The 22,073-nt window shown below is 42.4% G+C and overlaps 1 protein-coding gene across 3 annotated transcripts in view; it reads left to right on the top strand.

Moving 5' to 3' along the window:
• WDR11 (WD repeat domain 11) overlaps positions 1-15,021 on the top strand; it is an 85,603-nt gene extending 70,582 nt beyond the window's left edge. For 2 of the 3 annotated variants that reach the window (XM_069980264.1, XM_069980265.1), the window contains exons 20-29: positions 1,684-1,792; positions 2,498-2,560; positions 3,254-3,319; positions 3,451-3,598; positions 4,299-4,394; positions 6,673-6,838; positions 7,412-7,509; positions 8,361-8,506; positions 9,519-9,598; positions 13,760-15,021. In XM_069980264.1, the coding sequence (XP_069836365.1) occupies positions 1,684-1,792; positions 2,498-2,560; positions 3,254-3,319; positions 3,451-3,598; positions 4,299-4,394; positions 6,673-6,838; positions 7,412-7,509; positions 8,361-8,506; positions 9,519-9,598; positions 13,760-13,914 (1,127 nt within the window). In that variant the 3' untranslated portion in view covers positions 13,915-15,021. Of the gene's footprint in view, positions 1-1,683; positions 1,793-2,497; positions 2,561-3,253; positions 3,320-3,450; positions 3,599-4,298; positions 4,395-6,672; positions 6,839-7,411; positions 7,510-8,360; positions 8,507-9,518; positions 9,687-13,759 lie in introns of those variants that run through there. The other variant, XM_069980263.1, reaches the window with a different exon arrangement.
• Positions 15,022-22,073: the final 7,052 nt, after the last annotated feature.

The following is a 22,073-nucleotide window of genomic DNA, read 5'->3' as shown; positions in this document are numbered from 1 at the left end:
GTGCCCCTTATATAGTAATAAAGCCCTAATCGTCCCCCCTATAGTCATACACCCCTATCCACCATCTATCCCTATGTGCCCCCTATATAGTCATACACCCCTATTCACCCCTATGTGCCCCCTATATAGTCATACACCTCTATCCACCCCTATGTGCCCCCTATATAGTCATACACCTCTATCAGCCCCCGTATAGTCATACACCCCTATCCGCCCCCCGTATAGTAATACACCCCTATCCGCCCCCCGTATAGTAATACACCCCTATCCGCCCCCCGTATAGTAATACACCCCTATCAGCCCCCGTATAGTAATACACCCCTATCAGCCCCCGTTTAGTCATATACTGCTATCAGCCCCCCCTGTATAGACTTACACTGCTATCAGCCCCCCGTATAGACATACACTGCTATCAGCCCCCCTGTAGTCATACACCCCTATCCGTCCTCCCTGTATAGTCATACACCCCTGTCCGTCCTCCCTGTATAGTCATACACCCCTATCCCCCCCCTGTAGTCATACACCCCTATCCCCCCCCCTGTAGTCATACACCCCTATCCGTCCTCCCTGTATAGTCATACACCCCTGTCCGTCCTCCCTGTATAGTCATACACTATCAGCCCCCCTGTAGTCATACACCCCTATCCGTCCTCCCTGTATAGTCATACACCCCTATCCGTCCTCCCTGTATAGTCATACACCCCTATCCGTCCTCCCTGTATAGTCATACACTATCAGCCCCCCTGTAGTCATACACCCCTATCCGTCCTCCCTGTATAGTCATACACCCCTATCCGTCCTCCCTCTATGGTCATACACTATCAGCCCCCCTGTAGTCATACACCCATCCGTCCCCCCTGTATAGTCATACACTGCTATCAGCCCCCGTATACACATACACCCCTATCTGCCCCCCGTAAATCATACACCCGTCCATCCCCCCTGTATAGTCATACACTGCTATCATCCCCCCTGTAGTCATACACCCCTATCCACCCCCCTGTATATCATACACCCCTGTCCGTGCCCCCTGTATAGTCATACACTATCAGCCCCCCATATAGACATACACTGCTATCAGCCCCCCTGTATAGTAATACACCCCATATCTGCCCCTCCCTTTACAGTCATACACCCCTTTCCCTATGCAACCCCCTGTAGATACACGTCCAGGTCTCTGCTGAGACCCCCTAATAATGACGACATTACTTTTATTTTTTTTTACTTTTTTTAATCAAAATATTGCTCGTTTGGCATAGCAAGTGGGTGTGGTTTGCAAAAAAGGGGGCGTGTCATAATTATCGTTCAATTATCGTTACCGCAGCTACAACCGCGATAAACCGCGATATTGATTTAGGCCAATATCGCCCAGCCCTAGGTACAGAGTCACTTTAATGCTCAATGGTAGGCTGGTTAGTATAGAAAGTTATAAAAGCTGGTAACAGTGTAATATGTTTAAGTTTTGAATACACATCCTGTGAATGACCAGGGTTTGCATCCCAGCAGCTGCTCTCCCTCCAGTACTAATAGCATGCGTGCTTTCCTGAGCTGAACATGCTTGTTAATGGAAGGATTAGGTGTGAGAACTGCTGGCTAGGCGACGTGCAACAAATATACACAGTGCGGGTTCAGATAGGAGAGGAAGTAACTTCTGAGCCTGGTAATAATTGTTATTTATTTCAGATCCAGTCTGGTGTCCTTACCTGCTTCTCCCTAGAGCATCCCTGGTCCTGAAAGCTTTCCTGCTGCACCAGCCCTGGGGGGAGAGGCATTCCTTAGATATCTCCAGTGTGTAAGTTATGTCTCACATAAATCCAACATCTATTCAGCTTTCTATGAGTTTGAGCATTAAAGCCAACATGGAGCATTGAGTTTCTGTATCTAAAGCTTGTCATATAGGATATGTTAGCAATAGTATCTATCTGCAGAGGCATAGCAACCTGTGTAGTCTCCATGAACGTTTCATAACTTATTATGGGTTGAATAGCTGTATCTGTTAAAACCACAGTAGCAGCAAAAAGCTCCTGAGGTTGTTTTAGCAGTACCATACCTTTGTACACATGGAAAATAGCAGCCTGAATCCAGGGACTGTGCTGAAACTTATTAGTCATCACATTCTTCTTTATGGAAAGAATAGGCAGCACACTTTATTCTTCAGATGAGAGGACACATGGAGACACAACTATACAAGGTATGTAATAGTAACATTTAAAGGGATTCTGTTTAAAAATAAAACACAACTCACACACACTTTAAGAAACAACATCCTGCCAAAAAGCTCTGTCATTGAAGCTTTGCTGCAGTAGGGAAGAAATTCAGTCCCAGACACAAGCCTCGGACCGGGGCAGATAATGATTGTATAATAGGCTCTTGCAACATCTGTCAGCTGTGTTTCTTCCAGTTCCACAGCTAGTTTTGCCAAACGATATTACTAGAAAGTATGATAATTGAGAGATAAGTAGAATAAACATCATCTTGTTATGTGTTTCCATTAAAGTGACTATCCAGAGCACGATGACATCAAGAACCTGATCCAGCAACAGATCAACGCATTGAACAAGTGAGTCTCTCCAAGATTTTACTGTTAGATTGAGGAAAACTAAAAGAGAAAAGAACAATGTGCAGTTATAGCAATCCATGTGGTAGATGGGGCTGAACTTATGGTTAGACTTTTTACTAAAATCGTAAGGGTATGTTCACACTGAGCAAATAAGGCTGACCTCTCTGCCGCAGAACCCCGCCGTGCTCGGTGTCCCGCTGTAAATGAATGAGAGGGCGTGCGCTCCTCCGCTGCTGCCGCTCTCCGCTTAAAATAGTGAGTTGTCACTTCTTTGAGCGGAGAGCGGCATCTGCGGAGGAACGCGCGCTCTGCCATTAAGATGATATGACACACTGAGGCAGGTGAGTTCCGCCGCGGAATTACGCCTATTTTACTCAGTGTGAACATACCCTAAGAGAAGTCTGAAAGTGAGTACCATAATCCCCAAATATATAGGTGCAGTTAGGGTTTGCTCGTCCTGCCTGAATAGGTTTCCCTTCACAGATAATCATTCTCATAGTTACTGGTTACCCATGAAACTCTGTCTTCTACCCTCTGCTAAGAACACTTTCTGCACTGTGCTGCCAGGTGTGTTGGGACTATATAAGGGTCAGGAAATTCACTCACTCAAAATAATAGTTAATAGAACTCTTAACCCACTAACACAATAAAACTAAATACAATATAAAGTAACTATGGAACTTGCCTCCACAGTGATATAAAGGATCTTATTCTGGACTCTGAGTTCACTCTCCTGCAGAGGTGCCTACTGGTCGCCAGGTACAGTATTGCATTGCATGTCTTGCTGTGAAAGTTTATGTATTTTAGCTACATTCAACAGGTTAGCACTTTGCCTGACCCAAACTTGCTTATAAGAACTAGTGTGTATCTATTTTTTTTTTCTTTTTCAGGTTATATGGCGATGAGTCTGAGCTGCACTTTTGGACTGTGGCATCCCATTACCTTCAGGTTTTCCAAAGTGACGCACCTCATGTGAACATCTCAGCAAACACCTTGGACATCTGCTATGACCTCCTATGTGAGAATTCCTACTTCCAGGTAACAGCCAGAAAATTAAGCTTATTGTTTGGAGAGCCTGGAAATGTATATACAGACTGACTATAACTTTGGCTATTCATATAAAATGGGGGTGAGGTCCATGTTTTTTATCTTTTGGAATTGAGTCCTTCCATTGAACCATAAAGTGGCAGTAAGAGTTCCTATTGTAACATACCATGCCTATACATGTCTCCTTAGTGCTAGGCTAATGCCCATTGAAGTTCTCAGGTGCGCCACTGATGGGGAGAACCAAAATCTGGATTTAATAAAGAAGTCCAGCCATTTTCAAAAAACGGCAGCTGGCAGGGGGGAATGTAATAAGGAGTCCTAACTTACCTCTCCCTGTGCCCACTGTGAGTGGTGGGAACCCCGCTGGTAATGCCTGTGCCGGCTGATGGACAGCCCACTCAGCCAATCAGTGACTGGAGCGGCAGTGACTGGAGCAGCATTCACCCCAGTCCATCAGCCGCGTGAGGTGTGCATCGCCATGGGTCCTGGAGTGGCGATTGGGGGATGAAGAGTCGCGGGAAGGGGGGAGTTAATACTTACCTTCCCCTGTGCCCCTGCCTTTTTTTTAATAGCCCCCTGAGAGCGGACTTCTCCTTTAATAGACCCAGCTGGAATATAGTTTGGGAGTTTAATGATCGGAAAACTGAATGTGTCATCTTAGTTTTTGTATTTCTTTTTTTGTATCCTGCAGAAATTCCAGTTGGATAGAATTTGTCTTCAAGAGGTAAAGCGAACAAGCTATGACCATACAAGAAAGTGTGCGGACCAGCTGCTTCTCCTAGGACAGGTACATGTAGAGTACATTGAGAAGCTTAAATGAACCAAGACATAGTTTGCAGTAAAGTGATGGTGTCATGTTGTATCTGTGTTTTAGTGTATGTTCAGGTTAAAAGTTAAGCATTGTGATTATAATAAAACTGTAAGTACAGTGGTGCCTTGGATTACGAGCATAATTCGTTCCGGGGCCGTGCTTGTAATCCAAATCTCTCTTAAACCAAAGCAAATTTTCCCATAAGAAAGCATAGAAATGCAGACAATTGGTTCAACACCCCGAAAATAATGATTTATTATTCTGAATAACATGTAAGACAAAAGAAACAAACATTCAGAAACAGCAGAATATGTGATATTATAAGTTACTGTACAGTAATATATAGGATGGAAAACACAAGGGCGGACAGAGACTGCAGGGAGCATGAAGGAATGAACAGGGCAGATGTGGGCACATACATGCAGCACTCTCTGTCTGGGAAGAGAGGTGTTACAGCTATGGCGAGATTACCTCCACAGTCCTGTCCCCTAAAGTAAGCCCCAGCCTGAAGTGGATCTGCTATGATTTGAAAGGTGAGGGAGACTTCCTGGATCAGAGTACAGGGCTGTAGACCCCACTATGCAGACCCTGCCCCTCCTCTACTCGCTCTCCCACCCAATACAGGGAGCTCTTAAACCAAAGCAATGCTCTTAAACCAAGTCACAATTTTGAAAAACTGTGAGCCCTTAAAGCAAAATGCTCTTAAACCAAGGTACAGCTGTACTATCAAAAACCAAGGGATATTCACAGCTCCTTAAAAAGTATATTCGTTTTTATTGGTACAACTTAAAAATAAACAGAAAACATTAAAACCGCGCGGTTTTAATGTTTTCTGTTTATTTTTAAGTTGTACCAATAAAAACGAATATACTTTTTAAGGAGCTGTGAATATCCCTTGGTTTTTGATACTATTCATACGGGTGACGGCCCGCAACATTTTTTCACGCGCTCCTGGCTCCTGGGGAACTGCATGATACTGTAACCACGTACTGCCATAAGGGTGAGCTGAAGTCTCCTTCTTTTGCCATACATTTACAGCTGTACTATGTACTGGAAAAAAACAACCTATAAGGCCTCATTCACACGATCCGTGCTGCGATCTGCGTTGCAATGACCAGAGGATGATTGCTGTACAGATACCCTAGCAGTGCAGCCATAATGTGCACTCCTGTCATTGCATCTGACAACTACTCACCTACTCTCCCGGTGCCAGCCGGCTTAAACACACTCACCGGATGTGGCCACCCATCTCATTATCTAGACCCGATTTCTTTTGACAACTTTTTAATTCTTTCACATGTATATGTGAAACAAGTCTAAGGGAAGAGTTATGGTCCAAATGTGAAAATTTTACATTCCACCATCAACCTCTGTAATTGTCCCATTCTTTATTCTTCCATATTAAGGCTGGGTTCACACTATGTATATTTCAGTCAGTATTGTGGTCCTCATATTGTAACCAAAACCAGGAGTGGATTGAAAACACAGAAAGGCTCTGTTCACACAATGTTGAAATTGAGTGGATGGCCGCCATTTAATGGCAAATATTTGCTGGTATTTTAAAACAACGGCTGTTGTATTGAAATAATGGACGTTATTTACTGTTATATGGCGGCCATCCACTCAATTTCAACATTGTGTGAACAGATCCTTTCTGTGTATTCAATCCACTCCTGGTTTTGGTTGCAATATGAGGACCACAATACTGACTGAAATATACGTAGTGTGAACCCAGCCTAAAAGTTTGGGTACACTACAAGTGTTAAAAACAGGGTACTGGGAAATATGTCTAGTTAGTACCTGTCTGGTTCTCAGTCTGTACACCAATTTACTCAGTGTTCAATCGATTTAGACTTTTATTACAGTAAGACTTTGTAAATAAACTGGGAAAATCAGTGCAACATGAATCTACAGGGATATTTCAGTGGTCAACATTTATCAACTATCCATAAGATAAGTAATAAATGCTAGATCAAAGGAGGTACAAGCAGTGAGACCTCCACCAGTCCCCATTGCTCTCCACCACCAGAGTTGGGACTGCTTCATACAACTGTATGCAGGGGGCAGAAACAAGGGAGTGAGCTCTGCAGTTTCCATACATCCAGTGAGATTAGCAGTGAGGATCCTTGACCTCCCTTCATTGAACATTTCCCTTGGATAGGTGATAAATGATGATGCAATGCTCCTCCAACATCCAGAATGTGCCTGCACAAAATGCATTTATCGCCATTAAATTTGTGTATGTATCCCACAGACAGACCGAGCTGTGCAGCTTCTTCTAGAAACCAGTGCTGAGAACCCACAGTATTACTGCGATTCCCTAAAGGCATGCTTGGTTACCACAGTCACTTCCTCCGGACCTTCCCAGAGCACAATTAAGCTGGTAGCAACCAACATGATCGCCAATGGGAAACTGGCAGGTAGGGCATGAAGCACCTGTGATCGATATATCATTCTAGTTCAGATGAAAAGAACTAAAGGGCCTATTACACGGAACGATTATCGTCTGTATTCGGTCGATAATCGTTCCGTGTATAAGAAGGCAACAATCAGCCGACATGATCCGAACCCGAACTTTCGGCATTTGATTAGCGCTGGCTACTGAAGTTGGATAAAGCTCTAAGGCTATGTGGAAATCATGGATATAGTCATTGGCTGTATCCATGTTTTCTAGACAACCTTAGAGCTTTATCCAACTTCAGCAGCCCCCGCTAATCAAATGCCAAATGTTCGGGTTCGGATCGTCTCGTACCCGAACCCGGTTCGCTCATCTCTAGAAATAATCATGTTAGCTAAATGCAATGGAACGTTAATAACACTGTACTGTATACTATTATCCTGAAGTGGTGTCATCTGTGTAATACACTTATACAAACAATGTTATTAGCTGTATAACAATTTGGATATGATGCTATATACTGTATTACAGCCTCAAAAGCAAGAACATATTCTATAGAAGAATAGCTTAAGATTGTATTTTTCTTCCTACACAGAGGGGGTGCAGCTTCTCTGCCTTATAGACAAGGCTGCAGACGCCTGCCGCTACCTCCAGACATATAATGAATGGAACCACGCAGCCTGGCTAGCAAAGGTTAGTACTGCAGATGAGAACACAAGCAGGGTACATTTATCTGAGAATTTAATAACATGTAATCTATGTGAGGTCGCGTTCACATAGTCATATTGTGGGTGCATTATATTGTCATTTATAAAGACTTTCAGTGGTTCTACTGAACCAGACATAGATCACCATAAGATCCTCTACCAATTTCTGGCTGTATAAAACCGTAAAAGGTCCAAGTATAAAGGCCTTAAATTGTACCTGTTAGGGAAAAAAAAAAAGTTTTTTCGTGTCCAAGAGAAATGTCAAACATTTATGATCTGTCGCAATCTCTGTGTTCAGACCCCAACCACTCACTGGAACCAGTTGGGAGAAGTACACTTGTCTTGCTGGTTCTAGCAATCTTTGCGGTATACTGGCCTCCAGTTTCATATTAAAGGGGTTGTCCAGTGAGCAGATGACTGCTGGAACCATTTACTTGCCGGCATTCACTTTGAGATTTCGGAAGTAAACCTTCTAAGACACGGGAATGGGGGTCTTACATGAAACAAAGAAAAGTACTGACCAGCAGCTTTACACCATTCTCACACACACACACACACACACACACACACCTTTTGAGTTTTAAAACATATATGTAAAATAATAGGCCTTTTAGGTGGCATAGTTTATTTCAGAATAAAAAAAATTGCAAATGCTGTTTTTTTTTTTCTTCTGTTTATTTTAAATATTTTGGTTTATAAGTTCTATAGATTCTCCTATGAAGTGATCGTAATGTTTTTAACCCGAAACAAAGAATAGCATGCTGTAAAAGAAGCCAAAGAGTCCAAAACATCATGTGTGATTTTATCCTTACAATGTTCAACCTGTCTTTTTATCAGGTGAGACTGAATCCGGAGGAATGTGCTGAGGTCATGAAGCGTTGGGTCGACCATCTCTGCTCACCACACATCAACCAAAAGTACAAAGCAATCCTTGTTCTCCTCTCTCTTGGCTGCTTCAAAAAAGTCATTGAGATGCTACACAGGTAAAGTTATATTTAGCTGCCTGGAATATTTATATACATACAATATTTTGTGGAGTAAAAGGGCAAGGTCAAGCATGTGCAACCATTATACAGTAATTTACCTTGCTATGCTGCCCCCTGTACACTACAGAGAAGCTAGTATTAAGCCTCTCACTGCCCTATAGCTGCTATACATCATTTTGCTGCACTGGATCATTTAAAACCCTCTTTTTCTTTTTATTTGGGGGGGGGGGGGGGGTAAATCTGGACACATGACAGCTACCCTCATTGTTCTGAGGTTATATTGCCTCTGGACAGTAGTTTTCTGTTTTTTGGGGGGGTTTTGTCCCCAACATCTGTTATGCGTCGTCTTCTGCTGAAGCGTAAGCTTACGAGCCCGGCTGCATTGAGGTGTCGACTTTTTTGGTGACTGCCCTCTAGTGGCCGGAGCCTATACCCATGCTTTATCTGTGTCCATTAATGAAGACTATTAGATAAAGATTTTAAAGCGAGTACAATTTTTTTTTTTAAGCTTGTAGGTATATTTATAATGTTTTTCTTTCTTGATGTCCTGGGCAGTAATTGGGTTTTTACAAAATCCAACTTGATCTTGGAATCCTCTCTGATATAGCTTTGGGTAACAGTATGTGGTATTTACACCTGTCCTAACAATATGTAGCGTGTCTTACAAGATGAAAGACCTTGATATAGCCCCGACCTGTTTGGCTTTCCCCTGACACAGTGCCACTTCTGACCAGATGTCGTCTCTGGTATTGCAACAAAGCCATTTTCAATTGAATAGGGATTAGTTTCATTTCTTGCACAGCTTGAGGTCCGGAGTGATGCTTTACAGTCGAAAAATGGAAACAGTTGTTGTAGGCATTGAATCCAGCTTGACTTTGAATCCCTACATTTCGACGTAGTTCTTCAATAGCAGCTGAAAAACAACAGGTTATCTAGGACTAAAACTGATGTTTGCATTCCAGGGGATATTGCGTCTATTTTTATAGAGAATGTTTCCATTGTTTTTCAGTATGAGGTGTTTTGACCGTGCTGCCTTGTTTTTGGAAGCCTGTCTGCAGAACTCGGCAATTGAAATCAGCGATGAGACCAATATCCTTTTCTGTGTTGTTAACAGTAACTCTGAGCCTCCATTGTCATTCGGGAAGTTACTATGGAACCTAAAAATCTTGTTTTAAGTGTTAACAGCTTAATTGGTTACTCTGGCAAAAATCTTTCTCTTTCAGATCATCTGGTTTCAGAAAGTTATATAGATTTGTAATTTACTTCTATTTGAAAATCTCCAGTTTTCCAGTACTTATCAGCTGCTGCATGTCGTGCGGGAACTAGTGTTTTCTTTCCAGTCTGACACAGTGCTCTCTGCTGACCGAGACAGGAACTGTCCAGAGCAGGAAAGGTTTTCTATGGTGATTTGCTGCTGCTCTGGACAGTTCCTGTCTCGGACAGAAATGTCAGTAGAGAGCACGGTGTCAGACTGAAAGGAATACACCACTTCCTGCAGGACACACTGCAGCTGATAAGTATGGGAATAACTGAAATTTTTAAATAGAAGTAAATGTCAAATCTATAAAACATTCTGAAACCAGTTAATTTGAAAGAAAAAGATTTTTGCTGGATAACCCCTTTTAAGGACACAATGGATTTTGGAGCAGCATGCAAATACCTGATGTTCACTTTAATTCTGTGCTCATATAAATGAGTATAACTAGTCTAGTTTTTTTTCTTTTTTTTTCTTGTAAAGGCCCTATTACACAGGTCGATCTGGAGGAGCAAGCGAGCACCAACCTGTCAGGTCAGCGCTTGCTTGTTCCCCGTTCCCCGCTATTACACGCACCCACAATGAGTTTGTTAAAGCGGGGGAGCTGCGAGCTGTGGACAATCTTAAGATCATCTGGGGCACCCATAGGAGATATCAGCAGTCAGCTTTTGACACTCCTATTACACAAAGCCAGACCATCGCTATCGTTCTAGTCTTTTCGGCATGTTGATAGGCAAGGATCAGCCGACATCGTGCATGTCGGCTGATCATTGCCTTTTACCAGGAGCTATTACACCAAGCGATTATCGGTCGCAACAGCCAATAATCGCTTGGTGTAAGGGTGCATTTACACAGAGAGATTTATCTGACAGGTTTTTGAAGCCAAAGCCAGGAACAGACTATAAACAGGTAATAAAAGAAAGACTGATATTTCTGTTCTTTTCAAATCCATTCCTGGCTTTGGCTATAAAAATCGGTCAGATAAATCTCTCTGTGTAAACACACCATAATAGGGCCTTTACTATTCCTTTTTTTTTTTTTTACTCTAAATGGGCAAACAATCTCTGTGATCTAAATGTGTCAAAGTGCTGTGTCATCATTTCAAAAATATAAAGGATTTGTCTGAATTTAAATAAAAAACAGCTTGAAATGACAGGGAAAAGAATGGGCCAACAGCAGTGACACCACATACATTGTTCATGTGATGCTATAACCGTTGGTCACAAGCTGTATATGGAGGCAGAGACCATTGAGACGAGTAACTGGCTGTAAAGTCACATAAACAGTGTATGTGATGTTGTCTTTGCATGTCCAGGAGGGACCATGGGAGTGATTGGAATTACAGATGAGTAAAGGTTTTTTTTTTCCCCTCAAAATGTAGAGGAGACTGCACATCCAAAAGTTATCTTCACTTTAATCACACCAGTGCAACATTTCTCAAGCAGTGATACAACATACTCACAAGTGCCTAGTATAAATACATGTGTGCATAATAAGCCATACTTAATCAATCAAGTGAATAACAAATGTAAACAATGTGAAAATCAATCATCAAAATACATATAGTGTAATAAACAAAATGTCCAGTATGTCCAGTCTAGTGTGTGGACACGTGCCTAAATAATCAGCGATCATAAGTGTCCCAAGTACAAAAACAAAAACAAACAATCAGGTAATACATAACGCTGATGTTTGAGAACCCACATGGAGGATGACGAGCCTGGAGGCGACCACGCCACCCGCCGATGACGGCACACGCCACACACGCTCATGAGACGCCGCCAATCTAGTCACATGACTGGGACCAATGTCACGTGACTGCCGCGCTCCAGAGCGCATGCGCCATGCAGCAACAAACCAACAGCGGCGCAGGCTCAACCAGAACCATCACAGACTAAGACACCGCCATTATGGAAAAGGGCAACTCTGCCCCTCCATCATGAAAAGTCCCACAATGTATAGGCAAACATATGAGAATGGATAAAGTGTATAGATGGGCATTTACGTATCCTACGTACGTCAACAACTAACTTTTAATGGGTGTTTACTGACTATATTCCTCATGGATTAGGGATCATCTATATATTTTTAAGATACTGGCATACTAATATAGACCTTTTGCCTTTATATCCAACTTTATTTAGCTCATTATAGGCTCCTAGATGCCAATTTATACATTTTTGCCATTCTCATATGTTTGCCTATACATTCTGGGACTTTTCATGATGCAGGGGCAGATTTGCCCTTTTCCATCATGGTGGCGTCTTAGTCTGTGATGGTCCTGGTTGAGCCTGCGCCGCTGTTGGTTAGTTGCTGCACTAGGCACTTGTAAGTATGTTGTATCACTGCTTGAGAAAGCCTGCTTGCACAGCCGAAACGTTGCACTGGTGTGATTAAAGTGAAGATTTCTTTTGGATGCAGTCTCCTCTACATTTTTTGGATACCTACACAGACCTAGGTCCGGTCCGGTAAGACATGCACCCAAGCTCATATACTGCTTAACTGGTGCTGCTTAGACTTTTTTCTTTGGGTTTTTTTTCCTCGACGTTTTAAGCTCCTCCATTTTTTTTTTTTTAATTTCTGGACAACCCCTTTTAAAATATCTGCTTTGCTTCATGCAGTCATGGAGTTGAATGATAAAGTTCTAGTTACCTGCTGCCACCACTAGGAGGTGCTCACTGAAGACAGATTTCTACAAATATTATTAAGCTTATTAATGAACTATCCTTCTTAGTGGCAGCTGCCAGGAGCCAGAATTTTATTCTTTGTGTGTGAGGGGAAGCTTTAGCGATAAATATTTATTATACAATTGACATAAGATTTTTAGACACGTTTAGATTAAAAATGAAACAGTAGAAATGCTTTATGCTGTACAGATGTGCAGGATTAGTCTATGGACATGTTGTGCATTAAAGTATATGGGCATTTATAATTAAACAGAGCCTTGTAGCCAAGGTTCCCAAAATCTGTGCTGTAGCGTTCAATGAACAGTTCTCCATAGACTCGGCTGTATTGATTTGTGTGCAAATAACCACAGTAGACATCCATAGAGCCGCTGTCTCCATGTGCTCAGCACTGAGATGCAATTGGAACATAATGTAATTGCAAAGTAATATAGCTCTCTGGTAACAGAACATAGCTGTAATAAACTTATGACAACCTCATAAGTAGTTACATGAAACCCTGGAACATTAAAGCTGTTTGCTGTCTGAATACAAAAAAGGGAACTCATTCCATAGTATCACAGCATTTCTTGCTAAAAAGGATCTGTTGTCTCTTCCCGATTTGTCCGTTTTAGTTCAAGGGGTTATCCAGCGCTACAAAAACATGGCCACTTTTCCCCCGCTCTTGTCTCCAGTTTAGATGTGGTTTGCAATTAAGCTCCATTTACTTCAATGGAACTGAGTTCCAAACCTCACCCAATCTGGAGACAAGAGAGGGGGAAAAGTGTCCATGTTTTTGTAGCGCTGGATAACTTCTTTAATCCTAGTATTCCCCATTAAATAATTCTGGTTCACCTTTTCCTATAGCTCTGTAATGTGATATTCCTCTATTATTCTTACAAGAAATGTATGTCTAAATAGCCAACTGGGTGTTACCAGTTAGGGGCGTGTCCTTAGAACTTCAAATACTGCATCAGCTTTAAGTGGCTACGATCAGACAATGTTAGGACACCCCGCCCAACTGGTAACACCGAGTTGGCTATTTATTGTAATAGCGGAACAGCACATCATAGAGCTGTAAGAAAAGATGCTCCAGAAGTGTTATTTCATGGGGAATACAAGGATGCATGAAAAGAGAGTTCCTTATTAAGGGGATTTGTTACTAAGACTATCTTTTAAGGTGATCTTTTTTTCCTTTTATTTCATTTGACAGATGATTTAACATTTTCGGACTGCAGAGAACGTGATAAGTAATATAAGTTTGGAGCAACAGATTAGTGCTTGTCAAGTGCTTTATCATGTACGGCTGACTTTTCCTTAACCCAGTCTCACATAAATTGATCTCTGCAGTGTTTGCAGATTATGCACGCACCCTCCGCTCTATAGGTTTCATTGGGGGAGCTCTGCGCTTTGCCCAGAAGTCGGGAGATGTTGGGGCAGAGATAGTCTCTGAGCTTCAAAGCAACAAATCCGAAGATGAGAAATGATATAATTTAACTTGCACATCTACTGAAAGCTGAGAGAATGAAGAAAACTTGGAAGGAGGTTCCTAATCATTTTGACAGGTCGTTGCACTAAAAACTGTACTTCGTTCATCCCTCTGCTATTCACTTTACTCCAACATTGGATGTGGAGCGTCACCATGCAGTCAGATATTTATAAGTGGCAGGACCTGACACAGACTTTCCAGTATGACACTATATGCAGGGTTACCACCATAAACCCCAAGCAGTATAGTGCTTACACATTGGGTAGTCTAGCTTAGTCCTGTGCTGGTGGGATACATACCAGATTTTTGGTAAAAATAGAGATGAATGGAAACTATGGTCTTGTGTTCATATGGATAAACAGTGTTATTCATGTAATTTATAAAGACTGACTAGAGGACTGTTATAAAGATACCCTGTAGGTGAGGTGCAGATGTAATTCTGATGAGCTCACCCTGCAGAGGGAAGAGATGTTCCTGATATACGGTTATAAAGTGTTTATCTACAGGAGGTCTATATGTGGCGCATATCTGAGGAAGTCTTTCCTGCTGTTACTGTGTGTGTAAATTGGGAAAAGTTCCAATACTTATCCTGAAACTGTCCACCAGGGTAGGGAGTTATAGTAGTGCTAGAGTATTCTGTACAGCTGCTTTCCTGATCTAGGGCCCTTCATGCGTGCAATTTCCTTGGCTTTAAATAATACATAAGGGTGCCTTCATACGTATCGAATCACAGCAGGTTTCACGCTGAGTTTTGTGGTGAAATCCGCTGCAGTTACTGTAATTTTCTATGGCTTTACATACTCGCAGCAAATTTTTCATTCGGCTACGAGTATCTAAAGCCCCTCCCCATTTATCCCACCGCTGCCAGGCTAATATGTTACCTGGCCGCGCTCCTGCTTGCCTCTCAGGCTCCCAGCTCCTTGGTGTCCCACTCAGCCAGTCAGTACGCTGCCCTGCTGCAGCCACTGATTGGCTGAGCAGCAGGGCAACACACTGATAGGCTAAGCAAGGCTATGTGCAGCTGTGCATGCATTTTTCTATTATCCCATAGACTCAAAATTAAAGGAGAAGTCCAGCGAAAATTTTTATTAAAGTATTGTATTGCCCCCCAAAAGTTATACAAATCACCAATATACACTTATTACGGGAAATGCACATAAAGTGCTTTTTGCCGTGCACTTACTACTGCATCAAGACTTCACTTCCAGGATAACATGGTGATGTCACTTCCTGGATAACATGGTGATGTCACGACCTGACTCCCAGAGCTATGCGGGTTGTGGCTGCTGGAGAGGATGATGGTAGGGGGACACTGAGGGACACAGGGCACTGGAGGGACACTGAGCATCTCTCTGCCATCATCCTCTCCAGCAGCCACAGACCGCACAGCTCTGGGAGTCGGGTCGTGACATCACCATGTTATCCAGGAAGTGACATCACCATGTTATCCAGGAAGTGAAGCCTTGATGCTGTAGTAAGTGCAGGGAAAAAAGCACTTGCATGTGCATTTCCCATAATAAGTGCATATTGGTAATTTGTATAACTTTTGGGGGCAATACAATACTTGAATAAAAAATGTTAAGGTTCAGGTCTGTATAGAAACAATATGATAGCACATTGTTTTGATTGAGAAACTTCCTAAGTTTGTTTATGTAGGATTTTTTAGAACAATACAAAAAAGGGTACACAACATTTGAATATATGTTGCACTAGTAATTTCATTGCCCTGGAAAGACCTTAAAGGGTTTTTCCAGGCTTTAAAAAACAACCTAGGGACAGGTGTGGTGCTGTAGTTGCACAAAAGTAGCTGTGTTTTTTTTTTTCTCTGATCCTGCATGAGCCCTTTAAAGAGAATCTTTGAAATGTAATTCACCTTCCAAACTGCAGACACTGTTAGATGCTGTTAGGTCAAAGAGACACATGGTACCTTTTATATATTCATCCGTGCTTCCAGAATGTAAAAAATGCTTTTATTATCGTGTACAAGGAGTCAAATAGGCCTTTCCAAGCTCCTGAGAAGCAGCTAACTGTAATGCCTCCTCTCGCCCCCTCCCTGCTTGATTGGCACCTGGAAGCTCCCAGCAAGGTCAGATATGGGAGGGGGAGGGAGGAGGTATTACAGCTTGCTGCACTTCAGGAGCTTGGAAAGCCTCTGGCTCTTTTAACTATAGAATAAAAGCATTTTTCTTTGTTCTGGAAGCGCAGACAGCTTTATGAAAGGTACCATGTGTCTTGTACCATGTGTCTTGACCAAACAACTATTTAACATTGTCAGCAGTTTGGATCGTGCAACTGACACATTCCCTTTAAATAATTGTACAGCATAGTCTAACGTGTTGGCCATTTAAATTGCAGCAAAACTATGTCTACATGAGCACATATGTTCAGCTGAGGGTGGGAATTGTGACATTCTAGTATTCACTTGATCTTTCAGCCATCGGTTACAGCAGGTAAAAACACAAAACAAGTAATAGTATTGACCAAGAAATCTCAACCTGATCGCATTCATGGGACTCGCAGTTATGTATGGTAGTAGCTGTAGTAATATTTAGCAGATCTGTATTTTTGTACTGTATTAGACATTTGTACAGTTGACCTAAAGGAGCTCATATACCTTCTCATCAAGGAGTATCTTAATAAATTGATGACATCATAAACCACCCTGCAAGTGATACCAGTGTCTTGTAAGATATTCGCCATACTCATTCACAAAAGGAGTGGTAATCCATGTTCTCTGGGCTGCAGGAATCAAATGCAGAGCGATCAGGTTTGTGAGAACCGGACCTCACTGTAATTTGGCTCATCTCCACACATAACAGTGTGTGTGTGTATGTGTCTCTCTCTCTCTCTCTCACTCTCTCTCTCTATACACACACATATATAATTTTTTCTTTTTTTTTTTCAAGTTATGAAGTTGCTTATTTTTTGCAGACATGGGAAAAAAATTGCGAAAATGCCCAAGAATTTGTATGCATTAGAGAATGTGGAAATAATGTGCTAGTTGTCATTCAGCAGCTGCTGCTCTAGTGGCAACTCATTACTTCTGCCGTCCCCTGCACAGAACATCTTCTGTCTAAGAAAAGTCTCTTGGGGTCACTTACTTAATAGATTTTTGCATGATCTGCTCCAGTCTCATCTAAACAGATGTCGGGGGAACCCTACCTGATTAGTTTTCCAAACTTACAATGCAGAGTGGACCTCCCCTCGAAGTCATCTCACAGACAGTAAATCTTCTCTGGGGATGTAACCTAAAAACAAGAAGAGATAGGTATTTATTTTCACAAAGCAATTATTTGCTGTAAGAGGTTCCGTGGGGTCAGCCAGCTGCACGGATCTCCAGGAATGTGTCCTGTCTGGGTGGATCCTATGATTTCTTTACATTCCTTACCTGATTTTTGTCTTTTTGACGACTCTAATAAAGAAATGAAATTGTTATTACATGTTTTGTCGTTAATATACTGTGGAAATCACAACTTCTGTTCAATTCCATAATTACTGAGAAGTAAAGGGTTGTCCAGAAAAAAATCAAACAAATAGGGGTAAGCAGCAATACTAATCCTAAATCCCTTTTAAGATGTAAAATTAGCTTTATACACACTAAATCTCTGTGATTTTGGCTTTTCAGCAAGTTTTTATTATACAATGAATATTACTCCTATAAAGTTCTTATCACTACACTTAATAGAATAGTCACAAACATGACTGAGCTGAATGTAAAATACTGCCATCTGCTGGTGTATCCGGTGAACTGAAGAAAGAAAAATTAGTAAACAGCACATATTAGGCCATTTCTCACAATAAAACTGAATCTGACCCTGCATTACATGATTGATAATATATTATTGTACTCTATCCTGTGCCTTTGTTGCCCTGCAAGAGCTGCCCGTAGGATAATTTGCAGTGCAGTATATAATTTGCAATTTTGCATTGGACTGGACACTAATACTAATGGCATAGTGGGCACACACCTCAGGGTATTTACCACTTTGGAGACGTAACCCTCACTGCCAAGGCCAATTCCTATGACTAGACAGGCAAAATCATTACTGTATCAGGAAAACCAATTGACCAGCAGATTCTCCTGGTGTCAGTGGAGATAGCCATGCAAGTACCCTATCGCCTCACCTAGATGTGACTGAGAGGTTTCAGATAAGGGGAGGGTCTTAAGGTTCCCTTAAAGGGAACCAATCAGCACATTTGTGCCAATTGAGCTCCCAGGGATGATGTAGGGATGTTGCTAGCAAACTCCTGAAGAAATGAACGATTTCTCGCTCGTCGTTTGATCGTTCACTGCGTTTACACGTACGATTATTGTTCGAATTCGATCGTTATCGTGCGAATTCGCACGATAATCGTTCTGTGTAAACGCAGCATAAGGGTGCATTTACACAGAGATTTATCTGACAGATTTTTTAAGCCAAAGCTGCGAATTGGTTTAAAAACAGGAGAAATCTTTCCTTTTATGATCTGTTCTCTGAAGCCAAAGCCAAGAACAGACTATAAACAAAGATCTGTCCGATAACTCTCTGTGTAAACACACCATTAGAAGGTGTTATAGCATGCTGAACTTTAGGAGCTCAGGAAAGCCTAATTTTTTTGCATTCTGAAAGGACAGACAGATAGACAAGACAAAGGTACCAGGTGTTTAACAGCCATCAAACAGTATCAACAATTTGGAACATGATTTATATTATACAGATTTATTATTTTCAATTTGGCCCTGGCCGCATATTTAAAAAATTCCACTCGGACAACCCCTTTAGGTTCTTTGACAAGCTGTTCTAGAGCCTCTAGGGAAGAAGCTATATTATGGTCTGTGTGTTGCCCAGGCTCCTTTGCCACATGTATAAACCTCTACTGAACTGTGCCTCATACTTTCCTGTCGTGGACCTGAAGTTCATAGACTCCGCAGAGAGGTGTAATGGATTAGGCTCAGAAACCAGTGACAAGTTTAGGTAAACACCCTGCATTTGAGGAGGAGGAGGCCAATCTTGCTGGAGAGAAGCTATCACTTCCCCATCTTGTAAACAGGAAAGCAGAGGAGAGTGGAGATTCTCCTCCAGGCCAATTCCCCAGGACAAAATCTAATTCTACAGCTAGAACAGTATGTGCTGAGATGTGCGGAAACTACATGTAGTTATGCTTTAACTGTGCGTACAACTTATGTAGCAGAATGGTATTCCTCTCTTACTGATGTGGATGTAGCAAAGCTCAGTTTGTCATCTGGCACAGCCCAATAATTCATAGAAGTACCTAAGCAAAAGTTGATGAATATACTGGTCTCTCTATTGGTCCTGCTACCAATATGCACCAAAATTCATTCAATTGTATAATATTGAAAAAAATATATCTTGGAATCTTGCAGTTTTCATTCTCACCACTGGGTCTGAAACTAAGCCGATACTTCCTGTTCTGTCTGTGTTGATAAGAGGAGGCTGCTGGAAAGTGATCTGCACAGCATTGCAGCGACATGTGACACCAGTAGATAGATAGTATCAGTATAAGTCAATGAAAGTTTCCTGTGGTGGCGGCATGGGACTTGGGGGCAGGGATTTAGTAGAGACATAAGTCTCAATAATTCCCTAAACTCCCCCCCCCCCCCCTCCCAATTTAATAAGGCCAAATATTGAAACCCTTAGAAAAAAAGAATATAATGGGCCTAAGGTTAGGGCTAGATTTACAAGATGGAGCTAATGTAAGAAACTGATGGAAGAAAGCAAATATATTAAACATTTTTTACCTTACTGTATTCACAGTGGGAAATGAAAGGTGATCAGGTGAAATACAGAAGACTAGGTACCGTTTTATATATCTTTCTGTGCTTCCATAAAGTATAAATATCCATAAAAGTGTCAGGCTTTCCTAAGACCCTGAAGTGCTCAGGGCTGTAACATCTTCTCTCTCCCCTTCACAAGCCTATACCTGCTTGATTGACAGTTGGAAGCTGAGCCCTGATTCTAAGTCTGGCACCTAAGCACTATTATATGTAGGCACAACACAGGAACAAGACAGATATATGAAAGGTACCATGTGTCTCCTCACAGCTATGTAACAGTGTCCGCAGTTTGGAATGTGAATTGCAGCTTACAAAGTCACTTTAAAGACTTTATAGTGTCAGGGTCTATTTGCAATATTCTTAAAGGGCACCTATATCACTAAACAACTAGACCTAAAAATTAGCCCAAGATATAAGCCTACAGATGACATCTCACTTAATAATAAACTTTATAGACTATTACCACATTAAGATGAATCTATCAGCTGTAATTCATTATCCAAACTGCTGACACTGTTAGATGATGTTACATCAAGGAGACACATGATACTTGTCATATATCTGTCTGTGCTTCCAGGAAGTAGAAAATACTTTTATTCTCTGGTACAAGCGGTCAAAGAGGTTTTTCATGCTCCTCATATTAAGCAAGCTAAAAATGTCTCATCTCTCCCCTCCTCCCTGCTTGATTGACACCTGGAGTCCCAAGCAGGGTCAGGTATGGTAGGAGTGAGTAGTGAGGTGTTACAGCTTGCTGCACTTTAGGAGCTCAGGAAAGCCTCTGACTAGTGATGAGCGAGTACTAAAATGCTCAGGTGCTCGTTACTCAAGACGAGTATTTCCTGATACTCGAGTGCTCGTTTCGAGTAACGAACCCCATTGAAGTCAATGGGAGACTCGAGACTCAAGTTCGGTAGAGGGAAGGTCGTGTGAGAACCTGTCAACCTCAGAAATTGATGGAAACACAACGGAAATGGGCAGGAAACAGCAGGGGCAGCATGTATGCATGCCTCTGAGGCTGCCTAATGGCACCATTATGCCTAATTCTGTGCAACAGCCTGGTTAAAACAGAGGTAGGCATATGGACAACCCAAAAACTCAGCCTGACACAGCATGGCAGTGAGAACACAGGGAACCATTAAAACAGAGGTGGCATATGATGAAACACCCCAAAATTTAGCCTGACACAGCATGGCGGTAAGGACAGAGTGATCAAGGTAGAAGCAGTAGCCAGTCAGCCTTCCAAAATTATACCAGACACAGCATGGCATTGAGCACACCGAGAACCATTAAAAGTGAGTGAGGAAGCAAGTGAGCCTCCCAAAAATTAGGCCAGACACAGAGAATTATACCAGACACAGCATGGCATTGAGCACACAGAGAATCATTAAAAGTGAGTGAGGAAGCAAGTGAGCCCACCCAAAAATTGGAGTGAGTCCAGGGGCTGGGATTTATTGCGGACACAAACCCGGTTGCTGACAGCTAACTGGTTAGGCCAGCTGTCAGTCACTATCAAGGGTACATCTAATTTCTCTCGACCGGGGGTGGTGAGGCCCTGGCCACAGCTAGACAAAAAAAATAAATAAAACAGTTGGCTGGGGCGCGATCAGCGGGCCCCCGCCAACCAGTCCTGCTCCTCCGCAGACATGTGACGTCAAAGCATGGCAGTGAGGAAACAGACAACCATTAGAAGTGAGTGAGTAAGCAAGTGAGCCTCCCCAAAGTTAGGCCAGACACTGCATGGCATTGAGCACACAGAGAACCATTAAAAGTGAGTGAGGAAGCAAGTGAGCCCACCCAAAAATTGGAGTGAGTCAAGGGGCTGGGATTTTCAGTGGACGTGAACCTAGGTGCTGACAGTTAACTGGCTAGGCCAGCTGTCAGTCACCGTCAAGGGTACACCTCATGCATCTCGACCGGGGGATGGTGAGGCCACGGCTAGACAAAAAAATAAATAAAATAAAACAGCTGGCTGGTTGGCAAGGGTGCGATCGGTGGGCCCCCGGCAACCAGTCCCGCTCCTCCGCAGACGTAGTGTGACGTTGGAGCATGGCGGTGAGGACACAGAGAACAATGCAGTCTGCTTAAGAGGCCCCGAAATTTGAACGAATACACTTTCAATCCTTTAAAGAGTCTCTAAGAGACGGCAAGTGCGGTAGCCTGTGTATTTAAAAGACCTGGTCAATCCTGCCTTCAAAAAGGCTACGACAACATTCAAGGAAGGATAGAAGCTACTGATGAAAGGCCTGGTCAATTCTTCCGAGCCGAGGAAGGCGCCATCTTGGAGCGGTCCCCGGCCAGCTTCAGAAACGGAGATCGCTCCTCCGGGACAACGTCCCGGAGGAGCGATCTCCCCACTAGACACCAGGGATGATGCTGCAAAC

The sequence above is a fragment of the Dendropsophus ebraccatus genome, chromosome 8 (genome assembly GCF_027789765.1).
Source record: "Dendropsophus ebraccatus isolate aDenEbr1 chromosome 8, aDenEbr1.pat, whole genome shotgun sequence".
Classification (NCBI taxonomy): Eukaryota; Metazoa; Chordata; class Amphibia; order Anura; family Hylidae; genus Dendropsophus; species Dendropsophus ebraccatus.
This window is presented reverse-complemented; position numbering and strand designations above follow the sequence as displayed.